The following is a 14884-nucleotide window of genomic DNA, read 5'->3' on the forward strand; positions in this document are numbered from 1 at the left end:
TCTTACTTACTGCACTATCCAAAAGAAAACATTTTAATCCATTAAATGAAAAAGAGAAATAGCATACTGGTATAAATTATTTTTATTGTGTAAAAATGTTATAATTCATGATCATTAAGAATAAACCTGCAGCATATAACAAAAAAGGCATTTGATTATTAAAATCCACCTGGATTTACAAAAGAGCTTTTAAAGTATTTTTAGAAGGCTTTAAGGATACAAATTAATTTTATGAGATACTTTATAGAAAACATTTATTCCATTTTGTCACATATATAATTTCAAAATCATTGTTATTTGTATTAAATGGACTTGTAGCAATTACTGTATATCAGAACATTAGTAGGAAACAAAATTTTTTTTTAAATCACACTCTCAAACTAGATGAATATAAAAAGATGGCAAAAGTATGAGTTTAGTTAAAAAAGTGAATAAATAAATGTAAATGTTACAAAGGAATCAAAAGATATACAAATAATTTTTTTCTCCAAAATCCATTTCAAAATGTAATTCCTGTTTTGCCGTGTTACATTTCAGCCATCTATCAAATTTTTTTTTTATCAAATTTAGATTGCTACGGATTTTTTATCTGAAGTAGAATGCTTTTTTCCCTCACTTGGTGAGCTAAGTAGGCCGAGTGTACAACAAAACTACAAGAAACTGTGTATCATGCTGACTAGCGTTATAAGTGACCTGATTAATAAAAATTTAGTGAGTTTTAAAAATGTGAATAAAATGTGATGCTATTAAGTAGTCATATGACACTGCTTTAGAAGTACTTACTAATGCTATCATCAGATACCAGTACATGTCGGTCGTTAGCATAAGTTACCAAGCCGACCAGTTTTAACGAGGTAATATAAAAATCATTCTCTTCATAGTAATTTCAGCTTGACAAAAAGTATGCATTTAGTTAAAGGCAATGTTATACATCTATTACTCAAGAAAAAAAAATACATATACATAAATTTGTCTATATGCCAGACAGAGAATCCTATGGATGCCATTCTTAAGTGCAAGTGCTATTATTTTAAATTAAGAAATTATTTTGGAATTATTTCTTTATAAAAGTAATTTTTGAATATTTTTATTCTTATTGCTTCAGTACCCAAGCTACTTCCTGGTTGTAAAACTTAAGACAGAATTGGGGTGACCTAAGAGTTTCTATAGCTTCTGACAGAACAAGGTGGTGACGAGGAGCGCCTTGATCTCTGAATTTAAAATAGGTATTTACTGCAATTTTTAGTACTATTTCATATAATATTTTTATTCATTTAAAAAACATTTAGGTCAAAAAGGTATTTCAAATCTCTTTCGTTTATTAAAATAAGAAAACAGTTTAACAACAACAAAAATAAAATTGAACTCTATCCTTGGGTAGTGCTTTCAAATAACATAATTTGGTAGAATAAAGTTCATAAAATCTATTTAAAAAAGCTAATATTTTAAAATTAGGTCAAATTAGGATGCATACTTCAAGAATACTACAAGGCGTAAATATATCCTGTTCATATAGTTAACAGCTGTCAAGTAAATCAATTCTATTTTCCAGACACAATTTTAAAAAAAGCATCTATAGGAAAGTACACAATCAATATTACAGTAATTAAAACTTTTAAATACAAGTTTTAGAAAAATATAAAAATAGTTAAAAAATTTAGGTTATAAATTCCCAAGAGCTTCCTCTACATGCACATGAAACTTACCAAAAATAGTCTAACAGACAGAAACAGAGGCTATTAAATAGTAAAGAAAGCAGGGAGTCCATTAGCTCTTTTTCTGAAGAGGTTTTCCGTCAGGAATACGCCCAGGGGCGGGGACGCGTAAACCAGAGAGTCAACACTACATCTTGCCAACTTGATCCAGATGCTCATCCCTCACACTGTTCATTTTACCTCCTTTCTTTTTTAACCATGAAGAACACGATGAGTAATTATTAGATCATTTAGGGCGGTGGCCGGTAATCTTAAACTCCCCGCTAAAATCGCTGTGGTTATTTTGCCAGTTGTCAATGCTCAGGGTTATTCTTCTTTGAGGAAGAAGAATGCCCTCCACCTCATCTCGCCGATATAAAGAACGCTCATCCACGTGGACTTGGTTATGAGATCACGTCATGGGCATCGCTGTTGGGTTTCTGTCGTACAACCAGAGGAGGGAGTGGCTTCCCATAGAAATCTATAAAGAAGGGAAATCAGGAGGCAAAACAGTTACAACAAATCCAGGTTTTTGACACAACTCATTTTTTTCCAGTCAACACCTTTAAAAAATTAAGACACTATGCCTTGGCAGGTGAGGCGATAGGTAGAAAGAAAAGGAAAAAAAGTAAGAATAGAAAATATGAATAAATTCAAAACACTACCTAATTCTAGATTAGAAATTAATCTCTACATACTTAATAAAAAGCTGCACCAAATGGATATATTTATTGTTAAATAATTTTTGTTTTCCCATTACACATTCCCATTAGGACAGAACAAATAACAAACACTCAAAATTCACAGAGCCTGTTCTAAAAGCCCTGGTAAGTCAGCATCTGTACAGACCATGTTCTTATCCAGGGCCTGTTACCCTCTAGATACTTTGGGAGAAGCATAAATGAATTATTCCAGTGTGCTTGTCATCAGGAATATTTTACAAAGATGCTTCAGTATAGTTTGGTGATTTGCGGCATATTCAATACTAAAAACAAAGTTTTATTTTGTACTACATAATAAATTCTTATTTCTTAATTATCATACATTGGCTTATAAATGTAATGGCCTATGTTAGCTTGTAATAAGTAATTACTTTCTGGACTACATATTACCTTAAATTTATTCTAGAAGCAAAGATGTTTAGGATCACTTGAAATAAATATGGAGTCCTGATGGCACAGTGGTTAAGAGCTTGCTGCTAACCAAAAGGCCAATAGTTCAAATCCACCAGCCACTCCTTGGAAAACCTATGGAGCAGTTCTATTCTGTCCTATAGGGTGACCGTAAGTCAGAGTCGACTGGACGGCAATGGGTTTGGTTTTTTTGTTTTTATGCACAAAATAGGGATAGCATCGCCCATTCTTACAAGATTATTGGGAGAATTAAAATGAAATAATGTACACAGTGCTTAGCTATGTTCCAGGCACATGGTATATGCTGTTATTGTTATATTTAAAATAATTATTTTGATAAATTTGAAGTATACTTTTTCTAATTTCTTAAATTCAAAATTAATGAGAATTTTAATATATAATATAACTCACAATTAAACCACAGGTGAATATAATTTTTTCTGTTACATTTTACTTCTAGAATTTAAAAATATCCTCCTAAAAGATAAATCAATACACTTGGCAATAAGTGTCTTTTTAGTTTATTTCTGTAGATTTTGTATTATTTGCCAGAAAACTAAATCATTCTACACAAAGTTTCTCACTGCCATAATTGTAGTGCATGTAAATCAATCTTAGCACCAAACTGAAATGACCAGCTTAATTGCCAACACACATTTCAATAAAGGGCCTCAAGCTATTTTAACATGAAAAATTGAAGAGCAGTAAAACTACACACAAAATCTTATCTTCTTTCATAACAAGACTTGAAAATATTCTTTAGTTTGGTATTATGACTAACAGAATCTTTGTTTCTCATAATGTGTAATACTGGTTACCATCTAGTCGATTCTAACTCATAATGGCCGTATAGGACAGAGTAGAACTGCCCCCACAGGTTTTCCAAGGCTGTAGTCTATACAGAAGCAGACTGCCTCATCTTTCTCCCACGAAGTGGCTAGTGCATTGGAACAGCCAACCTTTCAGTTAGCAGCTGAGCACTTTAACCACCGTGCCACCAGGGCTCCTTATAATGTAAATACATAATACATAACATGTTGATAAAGACTGAGAGTGTTAAAGTGAATATGGATTCTTCAGTCTGTTCTCTGAATGCACCCGTCTTACCCGTTACACTGAGAAAGTTTTGCAGGCGATAAAAACAATCAGAAAAGTGGAATAAGATTGCTATCAAGGCAAAATGCCTATAACCAAAGAACACGTAACAATCTACCTTAAACATTTCCAATCTGACTACAGCAAATTATTTTTCATTTCAGTAAATTTTAAGTGCGAAAATAATTACAGTCAATTTGTAATTATCTAGTTCATCACGTATCTGTTGTCTACTAACCAGCAACCTTTTGTCAAGAGGCTGATGTTTTAAAGGCAAAAAAAATATGGATAAATTTAGGGAAAAGAAGAGGATGAGATTACGTAATTGTCACCTATCAGCATCTCTGATGAAGATCTCATGGAAACACTAAAAATCATTTACTGCAACCTTTTCGTATTAAAAAATAACAACAATTTATCACACCTGCTTTCTTCTCCATTAATGAAAGCAGAATTGACTACACATTTTTAGAAACACAGATTAAATATACTTTAATTATTAGAATCTATGGGAAAAAAATAATAAAGATATTTCAAGCTTGTGCACTTATACTGTTTTCTTCTCTGCCTTGGGACGATAAAATTTATTGCTATACAATGGAAATTAACTGAAATACTGGATATGGACTTAAATGGAAATAATTGATTATAACTATTCTCCAGGAGTCCTAATTTCAAAAACAAACACAGGAAAGCAAACAACAAAATAACCCAAAATCTTCTCAGCCAATTTTCAACCTCTTTTCCACTTGCCCCTTACCTATAAGGCATTCCTGGATGCTACCATCCGCTCTTTTCTTCACATTCTGCGTTCTTTCCCTTAGAAACGGCAAACTGTCACTCCCTCAACTCCTACACACCCTCACAGCTGCCCACTGGAGCCTTTTTTTTCCTCCTGAGCTCCAGATTCTTACTTGTACCAGTCTATACACATTTCCAAACAGATAAGCCTACATGCACCAGTATATGTCTCTCCAAAACATGTTTCCTTCCTCTTCATGTATTTTCCGTCTTAGAGACAGCACCAACCATCCAGTCCTTTAAGCCAAATTAGCCTTTACTCCTCTCTCCCTCAACCCACACATCCCTTCATAAATTTTACTTACTGTAATTGTTAAAATATTCCGAGTACATTTTTTACTCTCCATTCTCATTTCCATTCCTCACACCTCACTTTGACTACTACAACAGCCACAAAACCAGGATCCTTCCCTACTTCAGGGGTAGCCACCATCCAGTCTGTACTTTACATCACGACCACAGTTATTTTCCTAAGTAACTAGTCAAATAACACTACATCCCTGCTAAAAATGAAGAGTATGTCTTAAAATATTATAGCAAGTCCAGGCATCTTAACATATATGCCAGGCCCTTCACAATCTGGCCCTAAGCCACAATTCCAGTTTCAATGTTCTCTATAACTCTGAAGTTCCTCTTCCTTATCCTGGCTTCCCACACGAACTAAGGTCTAGTCATGAATAAATTCATGTTATTCTCCAAATAAGAAATGTCCTTCCATCCCTCTCTACCTTTGAACAGCCTGTTTCTTCCACCTACTGACTATTCTCATTCTTCCAAGACCCATTTCTACTGCACTTTCCCTTATCCCCATGTGGTCTGTGCACAGTACTCCAATTCTACACTACAGAACATGGTACTGTATATTGTGAATTGTCATATATACTGTAGTCAGCTGAACTAGTGTTTTCTCTATTAGACTAGGATCTCCGCAAAGACAGAATGCATGTCTTACTCAATTTGGTACCACCAATGTTTCAGCTACTGCCTCATACAAAATGCTTGCTGAACAGTGAATTCAGTAAGAGAAAGAAAGGTATACACATATGCACATATTAACATTACCTAATTTGTTATAAAGCCGTAAATATTTAAACTGAAACAGTATTGTGACAAATGCAAGTGTCCTCAGAGTGGTATAAAACAAAAACTGTTCTCTACTATAACCCAAAAAAAACCCAGTGCTGTCGAGTCGATTCCAACTCATAGCGACCCTATAGGACAGAGTAGAACTATCCCACAGAGTTTCCAAGGAGCGCCTGGCGGATTCGAACTGCCGACCCTTTGGTTAGCAGCCGTAGCACTTAACCGTTTAACCACTACGCCACCAGGGTTTCCGTTCTCTACTACAGTCAATAAAAACATCGTGAAGAAAAGACAGTAAATAAAACAGAAATGTGTGTCTTCACTGGAAATACCATTTCAGAAATCCTGACATGGTCTAAGGAAAAACTTATCTGTCTTTAGAAATGAAAAAAAAAATCCTTCATTTTCACTAATGATTACGAAGATATATTTTATCACTTATTGAAAAAGAAAGCAAATAGCACATTTACGTACCCCCTGAATAAAAAAAAATGTTTTATACGGTTTAATACAACTTATAATCTAAAGATTAAACCTCTGACTTTTTAATCTATTAAGTGATCTCCTTAGGAAACAAGTTCTAGATTAGGTAAACACAGAGCCCTGAAATAAGGAACTGGACTTTCTTGATGAATAAGTTTATTGAGCTATATCTACATATAATTATACATACTAGCTGGACTATGGCTAATGTTATGTTCATTTAAAGAATATTGTTATCTTGAGTGAATTAAGCCTTTAGTAACTTCTTTTTCTAGTCAGTATTCTTATTCGGTTTACTGATTTGATCTCTAATTCTAAAAATTCTGTTTACTTCATTTTAATATTCAGTATCTAAGTATCTTATGAATCAGAATGAATTCCGACTCAATAGGTTTGGTTTGGTTTTGGTATCTGAGTATCTCACTAGGAGCAGAGAAAAAATAATTATGTGGTATGATCATTGCATCTATTGAGAATATGTAGGACGCTGTAGTTTTTCAACACTATAATTATAATGTCTCTAATTTAAATTGCTGAAAACCTTTTCATAATTATCTACAAAAATATTAATAAACAGAAGCTATGATTATTTTTACTTTTGTATTTTAAGATAAATACCAGATCAAATTGTATGGACACAAAATGCACTTAAGAATAAAAAATTAAGTGAAATGAAAAAAAAAAAAAAATTAAGCCATGAAAAAGGATTTGTGAATTGGAAAGGTTTCCAAAAATAAAATACGAGTGAAAGTTATGAGGTCAGAAAAGTAGATGTGAAGATGTACAGGTGATATCTGAAAACCAATGCCTTTACATTACCATTATGACGTGTTTCACCAAGAGGCTCAAGTTTTGGAAGTCTAGTGACTTTGGGGGTGCCCCAGCCAACTAGAAAAAACAGAACAAAACATTTAAAAACATGTTAAACAATGTGTCTTTATGTCTACTGAGAGGCTCCCTCCCTTGATAGGAAGTATATATAGCATTTGATGTCAATTGAAATATATGCAATGACACAGTTCTGGAGAGCCATAAACTCATTATAAATGTCTTGTATTTAAAAATATAACTGTAGGCTGCTAACATCAGCTTTAAGTTTTTATTCATATTTAACTAAAAAAAAAAAAAAACAGTCTTCACGTTAGGTTACCGTTCTAACCCCTGGTAGAGACTAAAAGAAATCATTTACTAAAAAAAAAAAAAAAAAAAAATCAAATGGAATACTGTAAATGAGTCCTGAAAAATTCTCAAAGAAGATTTTACCATCTTAAGCCATCAATGAAGGGCAACAATGGCATTATAAATACATTCAATCATCAGATAATACCAAGCACCAATAGAACATGAAGTACTATGCTTTGTGTTGAAAAGAAGAACTCACGATTACTATGCAGTTAAAATGTTCCAGTTCTTTACAGCATTAATCTATTTAATCCTCATACCAATTTACAGACTGAGTAGGTATGTTGGAAATATAATGGAAAAATTCACACACCTTGGTTTCAAACGTTAACTTTTATGATGAAAGGTCCATCGATCCATCAAATCTAATTTTTTTTTTTGGCAATCTGGGTACTGATCTTTCAAATATAGCTTGAACACATTCTAGGAAGTGCTTAGGTAAAGTTTTCTTAGTTTTTACTTAATTTTTGCTTTTATGAAACTTTTTTTCCAATTAAAAAAAGCAATAGATAACATATGTTGATAAATTTTGGACAAAGTAGACAGAGTGAAGAATTCTTCAAACGTATCTTTTTCAAAAATTCACAAAGAAAGAAGTATACTGAATAAATACTATGCAATTTTCCTTCTTTTCCTTTTTGTCTCCATTGTTTAAACCAGTATTTCCAAAGTCAGTATCACTGTTAATTTACTCACCAGGAGGAGGAGGGGGGGGTGGTGTTGCACTCTTAGGAGCAGTGTCATCTGTGTTAACGGGCTCTACCCGGTGACTCCTTTTTATTCTTAGTTTTTTAGTTTTCCTTTTACTGTTATCTACAAGAATATAAACATGGAACTTTATACCTTTGGGGAAGAGTAAATTTCTATGCTATAATAATAATAAAAAAAAAGAATACAACTAAAATATTGGTATAATTATTTAACACAGAAATATATCTTCTATTAAACTTACTTGTTCATACCAAGAATCAATTTTTTAAGGAATTGCTTATTGAGTGAATAAATAATGAAAATAATACAAACAAAAATCCTATATTTTAAATTCAAAGAAAAATTATTCAGAATTTAAAAAAAAAAAAAAGCTCACTGAAAGAAACTTATATTTGTTTCCTAGCGTCATGCTGTTTTTATTTGCCGTCAAGTCGATTCTGACTCATGGCGACCTCACATGTGCAGAGTAGAACTGCTCCACAGGGTTTTCAAGGCTGTGACCTTTCGGAAGCAGATCTCCAGGCCTGTCTTCCCAGATGTCACTGAGTAGGTTCAAACTGCCAACCTCTGGGCTAGTAGTCAAGTGTTTAACCGTTTGTGCCATACAGGGGCTCCTTCCTAGTGTCATACTAAGCAGATATAGTTGTCTAATTGCAGGAGTTTCCATAAAAGTCACAAAGGGCTGTGGAAGGAGAGGTGTTACATCACAGCCAAGTCATTTTGCTCTTCAACAATGTATTAGTGTCAGAAAGTCTTTTCAAGAAATCGAGAAACTGCCATAAATCTATCTTCTGTTTAACTCTATTGACAGAGCTATGTTGTTGTTGTTATTAGGTACCAATGATTTGGTTCTGACTTACAGTGACCCTATGTACAACAGAATAAAACAATGCCTGGTCCTGCACCATCCTCACAATCATTGCTATGTTTGAGCCCACTGCTGTAGCCACTGTGTCAATCCACCTCACTGAGGGCCTTCCTCTTTTGCGCTGACCCTCTATTCTACCAAGCATGCTGTCCTCCTCCAGGGACTGGTCTCTCCTGATATCATGTCCAAAGTATGTGAGACAAAGTCTTGCCTTCCTTGCTTCAAAGGAGTATTCTGGCTTTCCTTCTTCCAAGACAGATTCGTTTGTTCTTCTGGCAGTCCATGGTATATTCAATATTCTTCGCCAACACCACAATTCAAGGGCCTAAATTCTTCTTCGGTCTTCCTTATTCATTGTCTAGCTTTTGAATGCATGGGAGGCACTGAAAACACATGGCTTGAGTCAGGCATACCATAGGCCTTAAAGTGATATCTCTGCTTTTTAAAACTTTAAAGAGGTCTTTTGCAGATTTGTCCAATGCAATGTGTCATTTGATTTCTTGACTTCTCCTTCTGTGGGTGTTGATTGTAGATCTAAGTAAAATGAAATCCTTTACAACTTCAGTCTTCTCTCCGTTTATCATAATGTTGCTTATTGGTCCATTGGGAGGATTTCCATTTTCTTTACGTTGAGGCGTAATCCATACTGAAGGCTGTAGTCTTTGATCTTCATCAGTAAGTGCTTCAAGTTCTCCTCCCTTTCAGCAAGCAAGGTTGTGTCATCAGCATACTGCAGGTTGTTAATGATTCTTCCTTCAATCCTGACACTGCGTTCTTCTTCAGATAGTCCAGCTTCTCGAATTATTTGCTCAGCACACAGACTAAGTATGGTGAAAGGATACAACCCTAACTAGGCACATCATATCCCCTTATTCTGTTCAAAAGGCTATCTCTTGGTCTATGTATAGGTTCCTCATCAGCACAATTAAGTATTCTGGAATTCCCATTCTTTGCAATGTTATCCATAACTTGTTATGATCCACACAGTTGAACGCCTTTGCATAGTCAATAAAACACAGGCAAACAAACATACTTCTGGTAATTCTCTGCTTTCAGCCAAGATCTGATATTAGCAATGATAGCCCTCGTTCCACATCCTCCTCTGAATCTGGCTTGAATTTCTGGCAGTTCCCTGTCGATGTGAATTTCCCAATGGACAAAAAGTTTAACTTTTACAACTAATACTATTCATCCAGCAAAACGTCCATGTTAGATAATCTGCACTTCAGGGATTGAGACCTTACTTTCCATAAACCCTGAGACCCTATACAAAAAATTCTTATGTTCAATACAACCATATCACTAAGTAGGAATGGTAAGGAAGTAGCAATTATTGTACATTTCCCATGCATCAGGCATAGTGGTAGGAACGTGGCAGGGTTATTTTATATGAATTGCCCTCAACATAGACATGAGAAAACTAGGACTAAAGAAGTTTATATAAAAATATGGCACAGTGGTTAAAGCACTAGGCTGCTAACCAAAAGGTTGGCAATTCGAACCCACCAGCTGCTCGAAGGAGAAAGATGTAGCAGTCTGCTTCTGTCAAGATTTACGGCCTTGGAAACCCTATGGGGCAGTTCTACTCTGTCATATAGGGTCACTGTGAGGTGGAATCAACTCTACGGCAATGGGTCTGTGTTTTGGTTTAGTAGATGGGAGAGTTACGATTCTATCACAGGTTTCCTGAATAATGCAGGCTGTCTCTCTATGACATCAAAAGACCTGAACTTCCTGTAAAATCACATTACCAGTTAGGAAAGGTAATAGTGTCATGGATTGAGTTGTGTCCTCCCAAAATAGGTGTTGTAAATCCTAACCCCTATATCTGTGGTTATAATCCCATATGAGAATGGGTTTTCTTTGTTGGGTTAATGAGGCTGTATTAGGGTAGGGCGTGTTGTAAATAAGTCTCTTTTGAGATATAAGAGAGCAGATTAAACAAGGAAGCAAAAAAGCACATATGGGGGAAGATAGATGCCACGCCACATGAGATCTGCAAGAAGCCACAAAATAGAAGCTGAAGAGACAAGGACTTTCCTCCAAAGCCAGCAGAGAGAGAAAGCCTTCCTCTGGAGCCAGTGCCCTGAATTCGAACTTCTAGCCTCCTAAACTGTGAGAAAATAAGTTTCTGTTTGTTTAAGCCACTCACTTGTGGTATTTCTGTCATAGCAGCACTAGATAACTAACACAATTACCAATTAGATTTTGTGTGGTATTAAAGTAAGAGGAAAAATGGCTATTTGACAAGACTTTTAAAAAGCTTTCTGTTTGCATCCTATCGAAATAGTCAATTAAAAAAAGTGATGCTAATCGTAGTAGTATGAAGTTTAAAAAAAAACAAAAACCTAAAGGTATTAAATACATTCCCAAGAATTCTTGGGATACACTGTGTTCCAAACCATGAAAATAAAATTGAAAATGGAACTTTTTACTGAAATCCTTTTAAGTTACAAAATCATCATGATTAAAAACATAAGTTAGGAGCAAACTGGCTAATAAGTAAATAAAGACCATGGAAAAATCACAATGAATACTACAGCTGAAGAAAAAAAAAATATTTATATATATAAAAAAATATATTTATATATATATAGAGTACATCTTTTTGTGAAAATGATTATAGTAAAAGAAATACAAATAAGCTATACATTTTAAATAACTAGATTTAACACCTGATTCTGAAGACTGCTGGTCTGTCTCATCTTCATTCTCCAACTGCTGAGTTAATGCTTCCTTGTAATTTTCTGCTATTCCAAACTCACTGTTTTTTTGGCTACTGTCACTGATGTGGCTCTGGGTCTCTATTTGTTCATGCTCCATTTTATGCTTCAGGGGGCAGCCATCGCTGTCTTTCTCTATCTTCTGCCTCTTTTTTTCAAGTTTCTTTTCATTCTAATAAAAATGAAGTATATTATCTTTACTACAATGGTTGTGTCTACGACAGTTTCAAAGGAAAAATCAAATAATCCATCCAAGAGCATTCTGTAACTTAAAGGACACTTGTAATACATCTATTAAAAATTACTTGTTGAACATATCACTAAAACATGTAATTGCCAAACATTTAGAAAACATAAAGAAAGAAAACAAAAACCATCAATAACACCCCATTCTGGGGAGGATCACTGTTTGCTGTGTAATCAACAAGAGTTCTTCTTCTCTGCCTAACCCCACACACACACAGGCATGCACTACCCACACACACACATGAATGTGCGATTGGCTCTCTATACATACATGTTTATGCATTTGTTTTTTAAACAAAAAAAATTGAAATTTTTATCTAAGAATATGCATTTCTTTCAATGTCAATGAATATACTAAATGCTTAGAATAGTGTCGGACACAAAATAAACGTAATTATATTACCATCTGAATAGTTACAGCATAACTTATTTTACCAATTCCCTATAAATGGGCAAAGAAGTTATTTCTAATTTTTCACTATTATAAAAAAATGCATTTGGCCTATTAGTGCTTTAGGATAACTCCTAACAGTAGAATCGCTGCATCAGTGGGTAAGCATACTCTAAAATGTGATATGCATTCATGAACTTCAGAAAGACTGAATTAATTTACGCCCCAGCCAAAGGGTTGACAGAATGATATTTTCCTACATCTTTTTCAATGTTGCATATAATTATTAGCTTATTTTAATCTCTGCCAAGCTTATAAATATTTTTATCTGCTGTTTTGACTTCATTAGGCTAGATTTAAATGTCTTTTTTACTATTAGTGAGGAAACCCTGGTGGCATAGTGGTTAAGTGCTACGGCTAACCAAAAGGTCGGCAGTTTAAACCCACCAGGCGCTCCTTGGAAACTCTACAGGGCAGTTCTACTCTGTTCTATAGGGTCACTATGAGTTGGAATCGACTCAACAGCAATGGGTTTATTATTAGTGAGGATGAACTATCACTATACATGCCTACTGCCATTTTTTAATTTTTTTCCTTCTTCTTCTTTGGGGAACCAATGTCCATTTTTCTTTTAAATTCTCATATCTGTAATAACTGGTAAAGGTTCTTTGTCTTATGTGTCTTAAATATTTTCCCTACTTATTTTTGCTTTTTATCTTTATAGAACAGCTCCTCAAAATTTGAAAATAATATCTATTCATTATTCACTATGATTTTTGCCCTGATTGTCCTGCTTTCAAAATTTTCCCTCCTCCAGACTTACATAAATATTTAACTATATTATCTACTAGTATTTTTAAAGGTTTTTTTTTTTAGTACATCTAAACCCTTAATACTTCTTGAAATTCAATTTGATATATAGTTTTTAATAATTTTGCTTTTTTCCAAATAGTTGTTTAGTTGTTCCAACATCTTTTTTGCTCAGATTTGAAATGTCATCTTTATTCTATTACAAATGCTCATACGTAACTAGGTTTACTTTGTTTCAGTGATCGGTGTGTGTATTTCAGAACTAATACCATAGCATCTGAATCATCTCTGGTAAAACAAAAGGAATGCTGGGTGCTTCTATAAAATGCAAAAGCTATAAAGGCGAAATTCTGTACAGAAAAAAGAAAAAAATTATGCCTGGTAATAAAGGAAACTATTAGCAATTTATTTTCATTTCTTTACTGACCAATCTTCTTAAAATTACTTTTTTGGTAAAAACGTATCGACTGTACTTTCCCATGCCACCAATTAATTCAGAGACTTACTATATCTGGTGTATTACAGTGTACAGCAGTGTTGTTCACTTAGCCTTTGTATAGTGAAATATACAACTTTGGGAGAAGCATTAGGATCTTCTAATTAATCTGTAACCACTTTATTCTAAAATAATTGGCCATTATTTACAAGGCCAGCTTTATTACACACACAGTAATGAATATTCCAACATGAAAAGTAAAACTTGTTTCCCTTTTTCTCTACCAATATTTTGAAAAGAACATAAAACAAAATTCAACGAATATAATACTTGATAGGATGAAGAAAAATAGCTCATACTATTAAGATGGCTTTACTGTACTTAGAAAAACACAGTGAATGTAAACATAACTTGGTTAATAAAAGATTTAATATAAACAACTTTTGGGTATCTTAATACCAAATATCTCATATTAACAATTATTTTGTAAAATGAAACAACACCAAAAATATACAACCATCTTCTTACCTGTGGAGCTGCTTCCCTTCTCAGCAGCAGCCCCAAGGAAGACACAATCATCCCCCTTCCAGATGAGCACCTGTGTGTGAGGAGGCAGTGACAGGGCACTGGGAATGGAGAACACACTGGCAGGAACAGCAAGTCTGCCTCCACATTCAGCTCTCAGTGAGTGGAGAGGAGGTTTGGGAAGCACTGCCTCCAAGGAGGCAAGGCTGCTGACCGCGATGAAAGCAGGGCTAAGAGGCAAACTCCATCCACCAAGAGACATTGAAAAGAAAGACACAGACACACAGACGCAGGCATACACACACATGCTCACCCCCACAACTTAACTTCTTCAAAATTAAAATCTACAAATTAATTTTTGTAAATACATGACAACTAAAATTAAAATAAATGTTATTTAGATGTAGAAGAACTTACAATATTTTTTAACATTATTAAGTATCCTTATTATTATTGAGTATATACTCTAATGTATTACCAGCACCTAAATATTACTGCAAGGGATAGTAACAGCAATGCAGTGTCAAAGATCATGTAAACAAGAGTAAATGTATTACCATCATGTGAAATAAATGACAAAAAAGATTTATCAGAAGAGTAACTATATAACTGCTACATTCAACCTTCATATTCATTCCCATTTAATTCTTAAGTCATCTTCCCATTTTTAAACTAGAACAAAAGGTAAACTAGAAGAGGAACA

The 14884-nt window shown here is 34.1% G+C and overlaps 1 protein-coding gene across 2 annotated transcripts in view; it reads right to left on the minus strand.

Moving 5' to 3' along the window:
* Positions 1-65: 65 nt before the first annotated feature.
* Positions 66-14884, minus strand: part of ARL13B (ADP ribosylation factor like GTPase 13B) — a 90734-nt gene continuing 75915 nt past the window's right edge. Inside the window, exons 7-10 of one of the 2 annotated variants that reach the window (XM_010590392.3) lie at positions 11726-11945; positions 8168-8284; positions 7109-7177; positions 66-2175 (exon numbers count right to left, since the gene is read on the minus strand). In XM_010590392.3, coding sequence (XP_010588694.1) covers positions 2099-2175; positions 7109-7177; positions 8168-8284; positions 11726-11945 — 483 coding nt within the window. In that variant the 3' untranslated portion in view covers positions 66-2098. The remainder of the gene's footprint in view (positions 2176-7108; positions 7178-8167; positions 8285-11725; positions 11946-14884) is intronic. The other variant, XM_010590391.3, reaches the window with a different exon arrangement.

Source organism: Loxodonta africana, chromosome 20 (assembly GCF_030014295.1).
Source record: "Loxodonta africana isolate mLoxAfr1 chromosome 20, mLoxAfr1.hap2, whole genome shotgun sequence".
Classification (NCBI taxonomy): Eukaryota; Metazoa; Chordata; class Mammalia; order Proboscidea; family Elephantidae; genus Loxodonta; species Loxodonta africana.